The 14,636-nt window shown below is 42.3% G+C and overlaps 1 protein-coding gene across 1 annotated transcript in view; it reads right to left on the reverse strand.

Annotated features, from left to right (window-relative positions):
- DLGAP1 (DLG associated protein 1) overlaps positions 1–14,636 on the reverse strand; it is an 891,374-nt gene that overhangs the window by 59,385 nt on the left and 817,353 nt on the right. Inside the window, 2 exon segments of the mRNA XM_006146494.3 lie at positions 4,435–4,526; positions 13,803–14,176. Of these exon segments, the coding sequence (XP_006146556.1) occupies positions 4,435–4,526; positions 13,803–14,176 (466 nt within the window).

Here is a 14,636-nt window from a genome sequence, read left to right on the forward strand (position 1 = left end):
GTTTGGAGAGACAGATTTTTACTATAGGGCACGTGTGCTTGCCAGAGAGATAGAAGGCAAGAAATCACCCCCTGGAGGGATGGCTATGTCACAATCCCTTCTCCTCCATTCTCCTCTTGGGATTTTGGGCATGCATGTATACATATCCGGTGTGGGTTTTAAGCTGCCCGGCCTGGAACTCAAACTGTGGCAGACCATGCGCTCCAACCACTATGCCACTGCTGGCCCTGTCTTGTTTACCTTTGAGTATGCCTTGTAGTTATTTTAAAAAGTAGGAATGATATGCTGATAGAAGAACTGTGGTAAATAGCCCTTCAGTATGTAGAGGTATGGTGGTGGTGGAAAGGAAGCATTCTATAGTACCATGATTAAGTATCAGTAAAACCGTTTTCTCTTTTCTTTCTTTTTTAAAAGGTTTTTGCTGTACGGCACATGTACTCACCAGAGAGAGACAGAGACAATGAGAAGGAAAGTGAGAAATCACCCCCAGGGAGAGGGCCATGCTACAATTTCTTGTCCTCCATTATCTTCCTGAGATTCTGGACACAGCTGCATGCACACCCTGCATGATTTTTCAAATCATCAGGTCCAGGACTCGAACTGTGGACAACCATGTGGGAGTCCAGCACCTTAACCACCATGCCACTTGCTGGCCCCAATTTTTTTTTTTTAACCCCTTGGTGGGATGAGATAGCTAAAGTGGAGTCGGGAACTTCACTTTCTCTGCATGGAAGGCTAGAATAAGCTAGAGTTGAGTATTTCCTTTCCCTCAGGTGGACTGGGTTCTGATAAAAACTCCAGGATGTAGGCCAGTTGGTATGTAGTGGTTAAGGGACAGGACTCCCACATGGCTGACTAGAGTTCAAGTCCTACATCTTGCAACTTTCTTTCTCACTTTGTCTCTGGTGAGTGCACATGCCCTATAGTAAATTTAAAATAATAATAATAAATAAAACTAAATAACAACAACAAAAAAATAAATCCAGGGACCAGCAGTTGGCATAATGGCTATGTTGCTGGACTCCCATGTAGTCGACTGCGGTTCGAGTCCTGGACCCAGTGGCTTAAACTCACGCTGGGCGTGTGTGTGTGTGTGCCCAAGATCCCAAGAGGAGAATGGAGGAGAAGGGATTGCGGTGTGGCCGTCCTCCCTGGGGGGTGATTTCTCACTTTTTGTCTCTCTGTCTCTCTGTCTGGCAAGCACACGTGCCCTATAGCAAAAATCTCTCCAAAAAAATAAAAAATAAAAACTAACTAAATAAAAATAAATCCAGGAGGCAAAAGGGTCTGGTAAATAGTTTCTGCTGAGTGTAGATCTTGTGAAAAAGAATGCTTTGACATATTTTAAAGTGGTCTTTGTCTTTTCTTTTCCTTTGCCAGAAGGGCTTTTTCTCTGATATCCACTGTGAGGACCTGGTAAAGTTCCTAAAGGTAAAACTCACAAAAGTATGGGGGCCTCCCTACAACTGGTCTTCCTGGAGTTTTGAACTCTCAGAGTTGTCCTCACTGAGTCACCAGCAACTCTTCCATGATAGTTTAGGTTTCCTGTCCTGCAGAGGTTTCTGCTTATAGATTTTTCACTCCAGTAAGTTGTGATTCTCTACATCTGCCAATTACATCTCCAACTGGAGCAGTCGGCTCTGTGACCTCACTTCTCTGATAGATGTGAGAAGAGTTGTTGATTTTTCAACTTATTTAGAGTTTTACTTGTTAGGGTGGAGTGGTGGTGATCTCTAAGCTCCTTCTGGACCAAGTAGAAACTGCCTGTTACCCCTTTGTACTTGTAAGGAAACCAAGGCACAATGATACACAGAAATTTGCTCCATGCCCCTCAGCTAGCACGGGACAGAGCCAGGATTTAAGTTCTTCCTCAAAGTTTATGCTTTGGGGCCGGCAGGTGGTGTGGTGGTTAAGGCACTGGACTCCCACATGGCTGACGGTAGTTCAAGTCCTGGACCTGGTGGCTTACTTTCTTGCTTTCCCTTTCTGTCTTTCTCTGGTCAACTTTAATTTTTTAAAAAAGAGTCTATGCTTTTAGTCACTACGCTACTGAGAATAAAAGCAAGGTGGACTGATAGGGATGAAGGGTGTATTTTCTTACAAGAAGAATTTTCATGTCTATTAATTTTAGACTTGATCTTAGCCAAAAGGCTGAGAAGCAATCATATCTACTAAACTTATACTTTAAAATTTGTTTCTGGAGCCAGCTAGATGGTGTATGGTTGACACTAGATTCCAACATGGCTGACTAAGGTTGAAATCCCAGATCCAGAGGTTTGAAACTCATGCTGGGCGTGTGTGTGCCCAAAATCCTGAGAGGAGAATGAAGAAAGCACTGTGGTATGGCCATCCTCCCTGCAGGGGACGATTTCTTACTTTCTTTTTCTCTGTCTCTTTGGCAAGCACACGCACCCTATAGAAAAAAATGTCTCTCTAAAACAATTTTTTTTTCCTAAAGGAACATATATACCTAAAAGGGTTGTCTTGAAGACAATTACTAAAACTTGAAATAAATACAAGAAGTACATATTTTAAAGTAAAAGAACAACATTTCAATACCATTTTTATATATTATGTCTCAGTTTTCATCCATCTGCATGAATATTGTACCTGGTTACAATGTGTTCAACTTTTCCACTTAACCTTGTGTTCAGGGGAATTTCCCCAGGTGTCTGTATCTTTTTTTACAAATGACATTTAATAGCTGTGTCTGCCTTCATGATGTGCTGTAAATTACAGAACTTGCTGTCATTGTTTGACATTTGATAATTACTGTTTTTCTTTTTCAATGATAGGGCTCCATAACTGTTTCTCTTCCACTGACTGATTTCATTCAAAATAGGCCCATGCATGTCCTTATTGGGTCAATAGGCATGAACAGGTGTGTAACTATTGCTAACTTTTGTCGAATTTGTCTCCAGAAAGGCTGTGCCAATGTTCCAAGCTTCCAGCAATGTATAATTATTTAAACATAAACATATACATATACATTACGCTAACTGCTGGTTCCCCACATATACATATACATATACATATACATATACATATGCATACACACACACCACATACATGCATGTGTGTACATACACACACAAACAACTCTTAGGAAAAAAAGCAATGTATTCAATACTAGGAAATTCTAAAGTAGTGTCACTTTCATGAACTGATAAATTACTTCTTTTCGAATTTTCAGCATATATAACATGTAGCCTCGCATATACAAGGTATTTTATAACTATTTATTGAACAGGTGGATAATGGATGGATGGGTATGACATTCAAATGAATAATCTTTCTTAATGAAAACACAGAAAGTTAGCGGCAAGGATGAGATAATAGCCTGATTTATACTCTAGAGCTCTTTCTCCTACCTTAATTCCAGTCTGACTTCATTCAGCCAGCATTTGCTGTGTACTTGGGTGTGCAAAGCACAGTGCTGGGAGCGAGGCTAATGCTATCAATGAAACAGCTCCCTCCATCCAGTGCTTCCAGTTTGACTGAGAAACTCACATTCATGGCTCAGTCACGTTCTCTTTTATAAAACCAAAGTACTGACCTTAGAAATCCATTTCAGCTTCTAGATTCCGTGATCCTATGAAACCTCAAGTTTCTCATGTCTAGATACTAAGACTCTAGAAAAGCGTAATTTAAAGAACAATCTAAAGGAACTGGTGATTCAGGATAATGATAGGGAATATTTTCTCCTTTTCATTCATTCATTCATTGCTCAGAAAGTATATACTAAACACCAGCTACACTATTAAGTGCTAGAAATAAAGATACGAGTCCTCTTCTCATAAGAAATCTATAGTCTAGGGACCAGCAGTTGGCGTAATGGCTATGTTGCTGGATTCCCATGTAGTCGACTATGGTTCAAGTCCTGGATCCAGTGGCTTAAACTCACACCGCGCATGTGTGCGAGCGTGCCCTAGATCCCGAGAGGAGAATGGTGAAGAAGGGATTGTGGGGCGGCCATTCCCCGCCCCGGGGGTGGGGGTGATTTCTTGCTTTCTGTCTCTCTGTCTCTCTGTCTCTGTCTTTCTGGCGAGCACACGTGCCCTATAGCAAAAACCTCTCAAAAAAAAAAAAAAGAAAAGAAAAAGAAAGAAAGAAAAGAAAAGAAAAAGAAACAAATCTACAGTCTAAAATTGGAAGGTTGTTTTTTTTTTCCTAAAGGAGTAGTTTGGCGATGTAAGAATACCGCACATGGTGTTAAACGCAGTGTGCTTAGATGACTACTGCAGCTAAAATGTACGTGGAGTCGTCTCCACTATTAGAGGAGGGAATCAGCTACCTTTCATTTGCGCTTCCCCTCTAAATGGTCCCAGAAGCTAGTGAAAAATATCATTGGATCTCGTAGGTTAGTCATGGGGAAGATGCTTCTCCTGCACTTGCCGACACGGAGAGGAAAGAGACGGAAGCTCGTGGACTCACCACTTCTCCTCTTCTACTTGCACGCCCACGGACTGGAACTTACTGGGTGCCTTGTTCTCCCCTGACTTGTCAGGCTCTTCACCATCGTCCACCTGAAGAAATCATCAGATAAACAGAATTGCTCCAGTTCAGTTGCCTCAGTTAAAAATAAATGTCACATTTTATCAGAAACATCTATAGTATGTTAAAAATTACTTATTTTATTTTATATATTATTATTTCTCAAAAAAATTTGCTATAGGGTATGTGAGCTCACCAGAGAGAGACAGAAAGTGGGAAAGTAAGAAAGCAAGCTGCCAGACCTGAGACTCAAACCGAGATTGGCCATGTGGGAGTCCAGTGCCTTAACCACCATGCCACCTGCTGGTCCCAACATCTGTAGTATTAACAGAACGTTTTGTAATTTGTAACCACGTTGTTCAATATTTATTAATTTTATGAACACTGGTACTGCCTTATTAGTATGGTTTTTGACTGCTGATCTTAGTGAAATGCAATTTTATTCACTCTCACAGAGGCTGACAAATGTCTACAATTCCTCAGTAGTTTGGCAAGTATGTGCGTAGATGTAGCACTACATTAGGAGGAAGCACTACATGAAACGTGGTCTTGAACATTTTTGAATGTAACGAAATATAAAAGAAGGAGGAAAAGCCATTTAGAGTAGTTCTACTTGCTGCTATTGGGTGATTTAAATATTAACCTTACTCAAATAAGCTATAGTGTGTATATATATATACACACTATATATATATATAGTAATATATACACACACTATATATATATACATATACACACACATATACATATATATGTATATATATACACATATATATATTTAGAATTACTTATTTAATTTTATTTATTAACTTTCTTCTTCAATTGGACCAAAGAAAAACAGAAAGAGACAGAGAGAGAGAGACCTCCCCAGGTTAGAACCTGAGAGAGTCTGGCAAATTAATCACCATACTACATGTTGTCCCAGCAGTAGAATATCTTAATGTCCTCCCTTATTACTAAAGACGTGGCCTTAAATATCTTCCTATAGCTTATAAATAGCTATGTACATATTATAGATCGTATAGAAAATATAACCATATGTAACTGATAGTCCATGTAACAGGTTAGCCCCAACCCAAATTTGAAGTAAGCTTTAGGACTTCTCAAAGCAATCAGATTTTTTTCCCTTTCTCCCTCCATGTATTTAATAAATTAGTTTCTCCTAAGTAGAAAAGTAGTTCTGTGCAAGTTACATAAAATTAAAGAGGGTAGGTGTAGCACAGTGGTAACAGAACTGGACTCACATGAGGAAGGTCCTGGACTTGTGTCCTGGCACCTCCCTGAGCTGAAACTGGGGGTGGCTCAGAGTGCAAAGACCCTGTGGTGGGTGTCTCTCTCTCTTTTTCATGTAAGAAATAAATACACTTTATAAAAACAGCTATTGGGACCAGCAGTTAGCGTAATGGTTATGTCGCTGGACTCCCATGGGGTCGACCGCAGTTAGAGTCCTGGACTCAGTGGCTTAAACTCACACCTGGCTCGTGTGCATGTGTGGCCCAGATCCCGAGAGGAGAATGGAGGAGAAGGAATTGTGGCATGGCCATCCCCCCTGGGGGGTGATTTCTTGCTTCCTGTCTTTCTGGCGAGCGCACACACCCTATAGCAAAAACCTCTCCAAAAAAACAAAACAAAACAAAACAAAACAAAAAACATTTATTCAACATAAATTACATAAAATTAAAAGGCACAAGGTGGTGGCACCATAGTAACATACTGGGCCACAGCCATAGTGACAAATTATAGGATTCTTATGTCATTTATTTCCTAATAATCTTGGATTTCTTCTCCAAGCCAAATGCTATTTATATGTTTTTTTTTGGGGGGGGGGAAGATTTTCGCTATAGGGTGCGTGCGCTCACCAGACAGACAGAGAGAGACATAGAGACAGAAAGCGAGAAATCGTGATTTTTAAAGAAAATAATACTAATAGCACTCAATCTAGTATTTGCTGAGATAGGCACTGTGCTAAAAGCCTTACATATACTGGATCGGTCAATTTTTACTGTATGGTACAAACTACTGTATGAAATGAAGACGATTATACTTGTCATCTTCCAGATGAGGAAACCGAGACACAGAATCATAAAGTAATTGGTCTAAGTTCACACAGCTTATAAAGCAGAGCTGGCCTATGGCAGTGTTAATGCACTGCTCAAGAGAAGCCAGATGCTACACAGTGACCCGGAGTGGAACCTCCAGCCTGCTCAGCCTGAAGTGCATACAAAAGTCCAGGATCTGAAGTCGTGGGGGACTGGGAAAAGGGGACCAGGGTATGACAGAGGGATCAGAGGGTGCTCCTCTCTCTGTCTGCCATGCATACATGTGCTCTTATGAAGAAAAAATCAAGTAAGTTGTTGTGATATTAGCTATAGGTATGATTAAGTTAAAGTGTTAGGAAAAGCTTAGGAACTCTGGCTCCAAAGAGCGAAGGGATAGAAGAGAGTTTAATATCCTAGTGCTATATATTTTGGAAATTAGAATTGAAATTAGGTTTCTGGGGCTAGCAGGTGGTATGGAGATTAAGGCAGCTGGATTCCACATGGCCTACCAAGGTTTGAGTCCCAGACCCTACCGCATGAAAATTGTGCTGGTGGGGGGGTGGGGGGGTGGGCAGCAGATGCCATAGTGGTTAAGGCTCTGGACTCCCACATGGTTGACCATGGTTCAAGTCATCCTGGTGGCTTGAGATGCTGGGTGCATGTGTGTGTGTGCCCAGAATCCTGAGAGAAGAATGGAGGCGAAGGAACTGTAGTGTGGCCATCCCCCCAGGAGGTGACTTCTTGCTTCCTGTCTCTCTAGTACATGTGCCCTATAACAAAAAACAAAAAACAAAATAAAACAAAACTCTCAAAAAAAAAAAAAAAAAAGAAGAAGAAGAAGAAAGAAAGAAAGGAAGGAAAAGAAAATCATGACATCATGACGGGTGCATGTACATGCATACCCAAAATCCCAAGAAGAGAATGGAGGAGAGGAATTGCAGTACGGCCATCCCCCTTGGGGCATGATTTCTCACTTTTCCTCTCTCTCTCTCTCTCTTTGTGTGTGTGTGTGTGTGTGTGTGTGTGTCTGGCGAGCACATCTGCCCTATAGCAAATTTTTAAAAATAAAATTTATATATTCTATATAGTAGTATATAGTTAAGTGGAAAAAGGAAGGATATAGAATAGGGTGAAATATGTGCTAACACCTGTGTTAAAATAAAAAAAGAATAGGGCCAGCAGGTGGTGTGGTGGTTAAGGCACTGGATCCCACATGGCCAGTTTTGTTGTTCAAGTCCTGGACCTGGCAACTTTGGGAAAAAAAAAGGAATAAATACAAAACGTATTTTCTTCTCCTATTTTTAAAAAATAATTATTTATTTTAATAGGGTGAAATATGTGCTAACACCTGTGTTAAAATAAAAAAAGAATAGGGCCAGCAGGTGGTGTGGTGGTTAAGGCACTGGATCCCACATGGCCAGTTTTGTTGTTCAAGTCCTGGACCTGGCAACTTTGGGAAAAAAAAAGGAATAAATACAAAACGTATTTTCTTCTCCTATTTTTAAAAAATAATTATTTATTTTATTTTATTTATTCATTCATTTATTTTAATTTGACCAGAGAAAGACAGACACGCAGAGAGAAGAAAAGTGAGAAAGCAAGCCACCAGGTTTAGGACTTGAATTGTGGTCAGCCAAGTGGGAGTGTCCAGCATCTTAGTCACCACGCCACCTGCTGGTGCCCCCCCCCATTTTCTTCTGTTTTTAAATTTTAATTAATTAATTAATTAATTCATTCATTTGTTGTGATTTTCAAGCCTCTGGGTCCGGACTCAAACCATGGTTGGTCATGTGGGAATACAGTACCACAACCACCATGCCACCTGCCGGACCCAAAACATATTTTCTTGAATAGCATAAAATATTTCTGTATGGAGATGCAAACATTGTATTATATTGACTTCTTCTGGAAAGCAGAACTAAATGGCTATAAATAGAAATAGGAGGGAGGCTTGTCACCGTACACCTTTTTATACATGTTGAACAATGGGATGTATTACCTATTGAAAATAATATAAAACAAAAGAACGGGCCAGCAGATGGCATAGTGGTTATGTTCCTGGACTCCCGCATGGCCAACTACGGTTCAAATCCTGGACCTGGTGGCTTGAAAATCACACCAGGCTATGTACGTGAGTGCCCAAGATCCTGGGAGGAAAATGGAGAAAAAAGGATTGCAGCATGACCATCCCCCTTGGAGGGTGATTTCTCACTTTCCCTTTCACTCTCTTTGTCTCTCTCTCTTTGGCAAGCACAAGTACCCTAAGGAAAAAGCCTCTAAAAAAAAAGGAACAGAAAACCTAACTTGAATATTGAGAAAGCAGAAACAAACTATTATCTGAAAAGTCATGATACTTTGTTGCATAGAAAAACATAGAAAAGGGACCAGCAGTTAGCATAATGGCTATGTCGTTGGACTCCCATGTAGTCAACCACGGTTCCAGTCCTGGACCCGGTGGCTTAAAATTCACGCTGGGCGCGTGTGCGTGCGTGCCCAAGATCCCGAGAGGAGAATGGAGGAGAAGGGATTGCGGCGTGGCCATCCCCCTGGGGGGTGATTTCTCGCTTTCTATCTCTCTGTCTCTCTCTGTCTGTCTGGAGAGCGCATGCGCCCTATAGCAAAAACCTCTCCAAAAAAAAAAAGAAAAGAAAAGAAAAAGAAAAACATAGAAAAATACATCATGACTTTTTTTTTTTAAGACTGAATTGTTTTTTTCTTTTTGTTATAGCGTGCATGTTCTCACCAGAGAGACAGAACACAAAAAATCACCCCCCAGTGGGATGGCCACACCATAATCCCTTCTCCTCCTTTCTCTTCTTGGGATCTTGGATACGCACACACATGACCGCCATGAGTTGTAAGTCACAGGTCCAGGACCCCAACTACTGGAAGTCCAGGAACGTAATCATTATGCCATCTGCTGGTTCCATGTCATGACTTTTCTAACAACCTAATAATATTTCTTGGTGCTAATTATGTGCCTAATAGGAAGGTAGGTTTTTGTTTGTTGTTTTTCTGCCAGAAAGCACACGTGATCACCGAAGAGAAGGGGAAATCCCTCTAATTGGTTGTGGTCACACTGCAATCTATTTCCCTCCGAATTTCCATCCTGTCAGGATTTTGAGCAGGCATGCATATATGTCTACATGTCTGGCATATTTTTCAAATCTCCAAGGCTGGGATTTGAACCATGGTTGACCATGTAGGATCCAGTTATCTATGTACTGTGTTTAACTGCTGCACTACAAGGTTGGCTCAGATTTTTTTTTGTTTTTTTGGAGAGGTTTTTTTTTCGCTATAGGTTGCGTGCACTTGCCAGACAGACAGAGAGAGACACAGAGACAGAGAGCAAGAAATCACCTCCCAGGGGGGATGGTCACGCCGCAATCCCTTTTCCTCCATTCTCCTCTCGGGATCTTGGGCACGCACACACACGCACCCGGCGTGAGTTTTAAGCTACCGCGTCTGGGACGCGAACCGTGGTTGACTACGTGGGAGTCCAGCGACATAGCCATTACACTAACTGCTGGTCCCCAGATTTTTTTTTAAGAGAAATTTTTGCTACAGGGTGCACTCACTTGCTGGAGAGACAGAGAGAGACAGAGAGAAAGAAAGAGAGAAATCACCCCCTGTGGGAATGGCTACACCACAGTCCCTTCTTCTCCATTCTCCTTGGGATTTTGGGCATGCACGCATGTGTGCCCAGCATGAATTTCAAGGCACTGGGTCTGGGTCTCTAACCATAGTCAACCATGTGGGAGTTCAGTGCCGTAACCATTATGCTACCTCCCATCTCCTCAGAGTTTTTTCTTTTTTTTATTGTGGTAAAATACATGTTATAAAATTCACCATTTCAACCAGTTCAGTGGCACTAACTACATTCACATAGTTATATAACAATCACCACTATCCATTTCCAGAATTTTTTCATCCTTCCAAACAGAAACTCCCATATGGAGGCCAACAGTAGCATGGTGGTTAAGGAATCGGACTTCCACATGGCCAACTGAGCTTTCAGTCCTGTACTCAGTGCCTTGAAAATCACGTGGAGTGTGTGTGTGTGACTCAAATCCCAGGAGGAGAGTGGAGAAGGAAGGATTGCAGTGTGGCCATCCCCCCGGGGGGCTATTTCTCACTTTCGCTCTCATTGTGTCTCTCTGGTGAGTGCAAGTACTATATGAAAAAAATCTTTAAAAAAAAAAAAAAGGGACCAGCAGTTGGCGTAATGGCTATGTTGCTGGATTCCCACAGTCCACTGCAGTTTGAGTCCTGGATCTGGTGGCTTAAACTCACGCTGGGTGCGTGTGCGTGCGTGCCCAAGATCCTGAGAGGAGAATGGAGGAGAAAGGATTGCGGTGTGGCCATCCCCCTGGGAGATGATTTCTTGCTTTCTGTCTCTGTCTCTCTCTGTCTTTCTGGCGAGTGTACACGCTCTATTGCAAAAACCTCTCAAAAAAGAAAGAAAAGAAAAAGGAAACAAAACCAAACTAGAAATTCCCATATGAATCTAGATTTTTTTTTTTTAGTTTTTTTTGTTATAGGGTGCTCGTGCTTGCCAGAGAGAGAGAGGAGGAAAAGTGTGCACTCACCGGGGGATGGCCATGCCATGATCCCTTCTCTTCCAATCTACTCTTGCATTTTGGCTACGCATGCACATGCATCAGGAGTGATTTTCTTTACTTTTTAATTTTTTTGAGAGGTTTTTGCTATGGGGTGCATGCGCTCACCACGAAGACAGAGAGAGGCAGACAGACAGAAAGTGAGAAATCACCCTATGGGGAGGATAGCCACATCGCAATCCCTTCTCCTCCACTCTCCTCTTGGGATCTTGGGCATGCACACACACACGCCTGGCGTGAGTTTAAGACACTGGGTCTGAGATTTGAATTGTGGTCGACTACATGGGAGTTCAGCGACATAGCCATTGCGCCAACTGCTGGTCCCATCACGAGTGATTGTTCAAGCCATTGGGTCCAAAATTTGAACTGTGCATCCATCACCTTAAGTTCCATGCCACCTACTGTCCCTTGAATCAGATTTTAAAAAACTCAATCATCAACATAATCCTGTGAGAGGCAAGTGAATAAACTAAGGCTCAGGATGATTAATTTGCCTAGGACAATGCAGAGACCAACCTCTGCTCTTCTCTATCCAAAATTTTTAGGCCAGGGGTGGGGGATTAGTTTCTCATGGAACCGGAGGGAGACATGGGCAGGGCGGCTGGCATGGGCCGGCCCTTGCCTCCTACTGTGTCACCTCCTCCCGTGTCACCTCCTCCCAAGCAGCCTTGCTTGGAATTTTTTTAGGAAACTTGACAGGTTGCACTATGGTAACCTGCAGGTTTTAAAAAGGCATTTGACTCACTGCTACTAGAGAAAGATTAATTATCCTTTCAAAGTGAACTTTGCAGAACAGACTGTGAAAATATATCATCGTTTTGAGAATGCACCCCACTCCTGGCTTTTAGATGGGCCTTTGAGTTGGTTCAGTGTGGATAGATTTATTGGAAACCAAGTTGAGAAGTTATTAATCAAAGGGTATCTGCAGAATAACAGCGCAACCGAAACAAGGCAAAAGAATGACTTCCCCTTTGATGGAAGGAAACTCCTGGTAGAGTAACTCCAAGCTAAACTGATACACAAAACAAGGTGGAATCAATTTGATCTTATCTTTGTGAAGCAGAACACAGTGAGCTGCACTGAGAAGCCCTCTGACTTGCCCACCGTTTTCCTGCAATGCATGATTAAATAGCCAATAATTAGGCTGGACCTGATGCATTCCTTCCTCGTGATGCTGTAATGGGAGTTCTGCGTTCCACACCAGCAGACACGTGTTCTGGCTCTCCCTTACTCCCACGTCTGTGAGAAGTGATTCACGTGTTTGTTCTCACAAGGTAATTCAATAGTATTGGACATACTGTAACGCTGCCTGGTGAACTGGGTTATTCCGGCATGTCTACTCCTTTTCTTTTCTCTTGTTTTCTTTTATAGGTTTTTGCCACAGAGGGCACGCACTCACAGGAGAGAAACACAGAGAGACAGTGAGAGGGCAGTGAGAAATTACTCTCCAGTGGGGATAGCCACCCTGCGATTCTGCCTCCTCCTGGGATTTTGGGCACACACACGCGCCTAGTATGATTTTCAAGCTGCTTGGTCCGAGACTTGAACCATGGTCAATCATGTGGGAGTCCAGAGCCTTAACTATCACACCACTTGCTGGTCTCTTTTTCTTTTCTTTTTAAAGTTTATTTATTTCTTCTATAAGTGAAAGAAAAAGAGAGAAAAAGAGAGAGAAAGAGAGAGAAATGCACCTCATGCCGCAATCCACCCCAGCCTCAGCCCGCTGGGTAAGGCCACACCTTGGTGCCAGGTGTATACAGGCAGATCTTGGGACAAGAACCCCGGACTGCCTATGTAACTCCAGTAGTGTGGAGTGCCACTGTGCCACATGGCTGGTCTGTCCATCCCTTTTTTGGAGTATTGAAGTATGCATAAGGAGGCCAGCAGATAGTATGGTGGTTAAGGGCGCTGGATTCCCACATAAACTGATCACAGTTTGAGTCCCAGACATGGTAGCTTGCTTTCTCACTTTCCTTTTCTCTCTCTCTCTGGTCAAATTAAAATGATAATACTAATTATAATAACCAGTGGAATTAATTAAATAAATCATTCTTTTTATTAAAAATAAAGAAATACACATTAGGAATTGAGGGCACATTATATCTGACTGTACTCATGTTCTTTTTTTTTTTTTGAGAGGTTTTTGCAATAGGGCACGTGCACTCGCCAGAAAGACAGAGACAGAGAGACAGAAAGTGAGAAATCACCCCCAGGGGTTATGGCCACACCGCAATCCCTTCTTCTCCATTCTCCTCTCGGGATCTTTGGCATGCACACACACGCACCCAGCGTGAGTTTAAGCTACCAGGTCCGGGACTCGAACCACGGTCGGCTACATGGGAGTTTAGCGACAGCCATTACGCTAACTGCTAGTCCCACTCATGTTCTTTTATCCTGTAGTTTGAGTCACACTTTTAATTTAGAGGACAGAAATAATAGTTGCTAATAATGTCTACAGACAAAATATCTTCATAATTTTTAAATCTCATTTAACAGCATAGAGAATCCAGAGCCCATAATTTGAAAATTTGGTCCTCCCCATGGCAATATCATCCCAAATAGCACAGCAGCAAATCTTCTGGAAAAAGAGAAATATCAAGTTTCCTAGTTTGAGATTCTTATTTAAAAGGACAAGGAGGGGGGCTGTTACCTGTATCCCGATAGACAAGCATCGGTTTTTCTTAAAGTGGTCCTTCTTCCTGTCCTCTGTGGTGACTGTGGCGATGGTGGTGGTGGTGGTGACTGTAGTGGTGTTGTTGCCCATATGTTGACTGGCCGGGCCGTGGATCTGGGCGTTTGCAGCTTCGATGGCGGCTGTCAGAGCCTTCATACTGTCCAGGCTCTCCGTGGAGTTGCTGAGTCCAGACTGGCTGATCATATCCCCGCGCTGGCCCTGCCCGTCCATGTAGGCGTCCTGGGCTGACTCTGTGCTACTCTGGGCTGTGATAGAAATGAAAGGTTTCGTGGTAGTTCTGGGTGGGACTGGAGGTGGTGTCTTCTTATATGTTGTAATGCAAGATGACACTGGAAGACAGTGAAAACAAGACACTGTGATTTCTGCATGGGTGTTAATTTCGGATATTGTAACTGACAGCCGTTGGGAATTGGGGCACATGGGACACACCAAGACATTTAAACAGGAAAAGTCCATTGACAGACTAAGTGAGATCCTTGTTTTGCGAGGGTATTTAGGCCTCCTCAGAAGTGATATTCCCACAAAACTGAAGGCAAAAAAGACCAGAATACATCAATCTCTAAAATGGAAATTTCTGAAATGGAACTTCATATGAATCAACATAAACTAAATACAGATTAGCCTTCTGTAGAAATCTCCCCAGGTAACAACGTGGTACATACACATGGGTCAGACAAAGGAGTCCGCCTTCTCTGGAAACATTACATATATTGAAAGCTAATCTTCTGCAAAGAAACTCATTAGAGATTCTAGTGGTCAATAATAAACACAGGGGAAAAAGAAGGGAAA

The sequence above is a fragment of the Tupaia chinensis genome, unplaced genomic scaffold (genome assembly GCF_000334495.1).
Source record: "Tupaia chinensis unplaced genomic scaffold, TupChi_1.0 Scaffold000180_1, whole genome shotgun sequence".
NCBI classification, from domain to species: domain Eukaryota; kingdom Metazoa; phylum Chordata; class Mammalia; order Scandentia; family Tupaiidae; genus Tupaia; species Tupaia belangeri.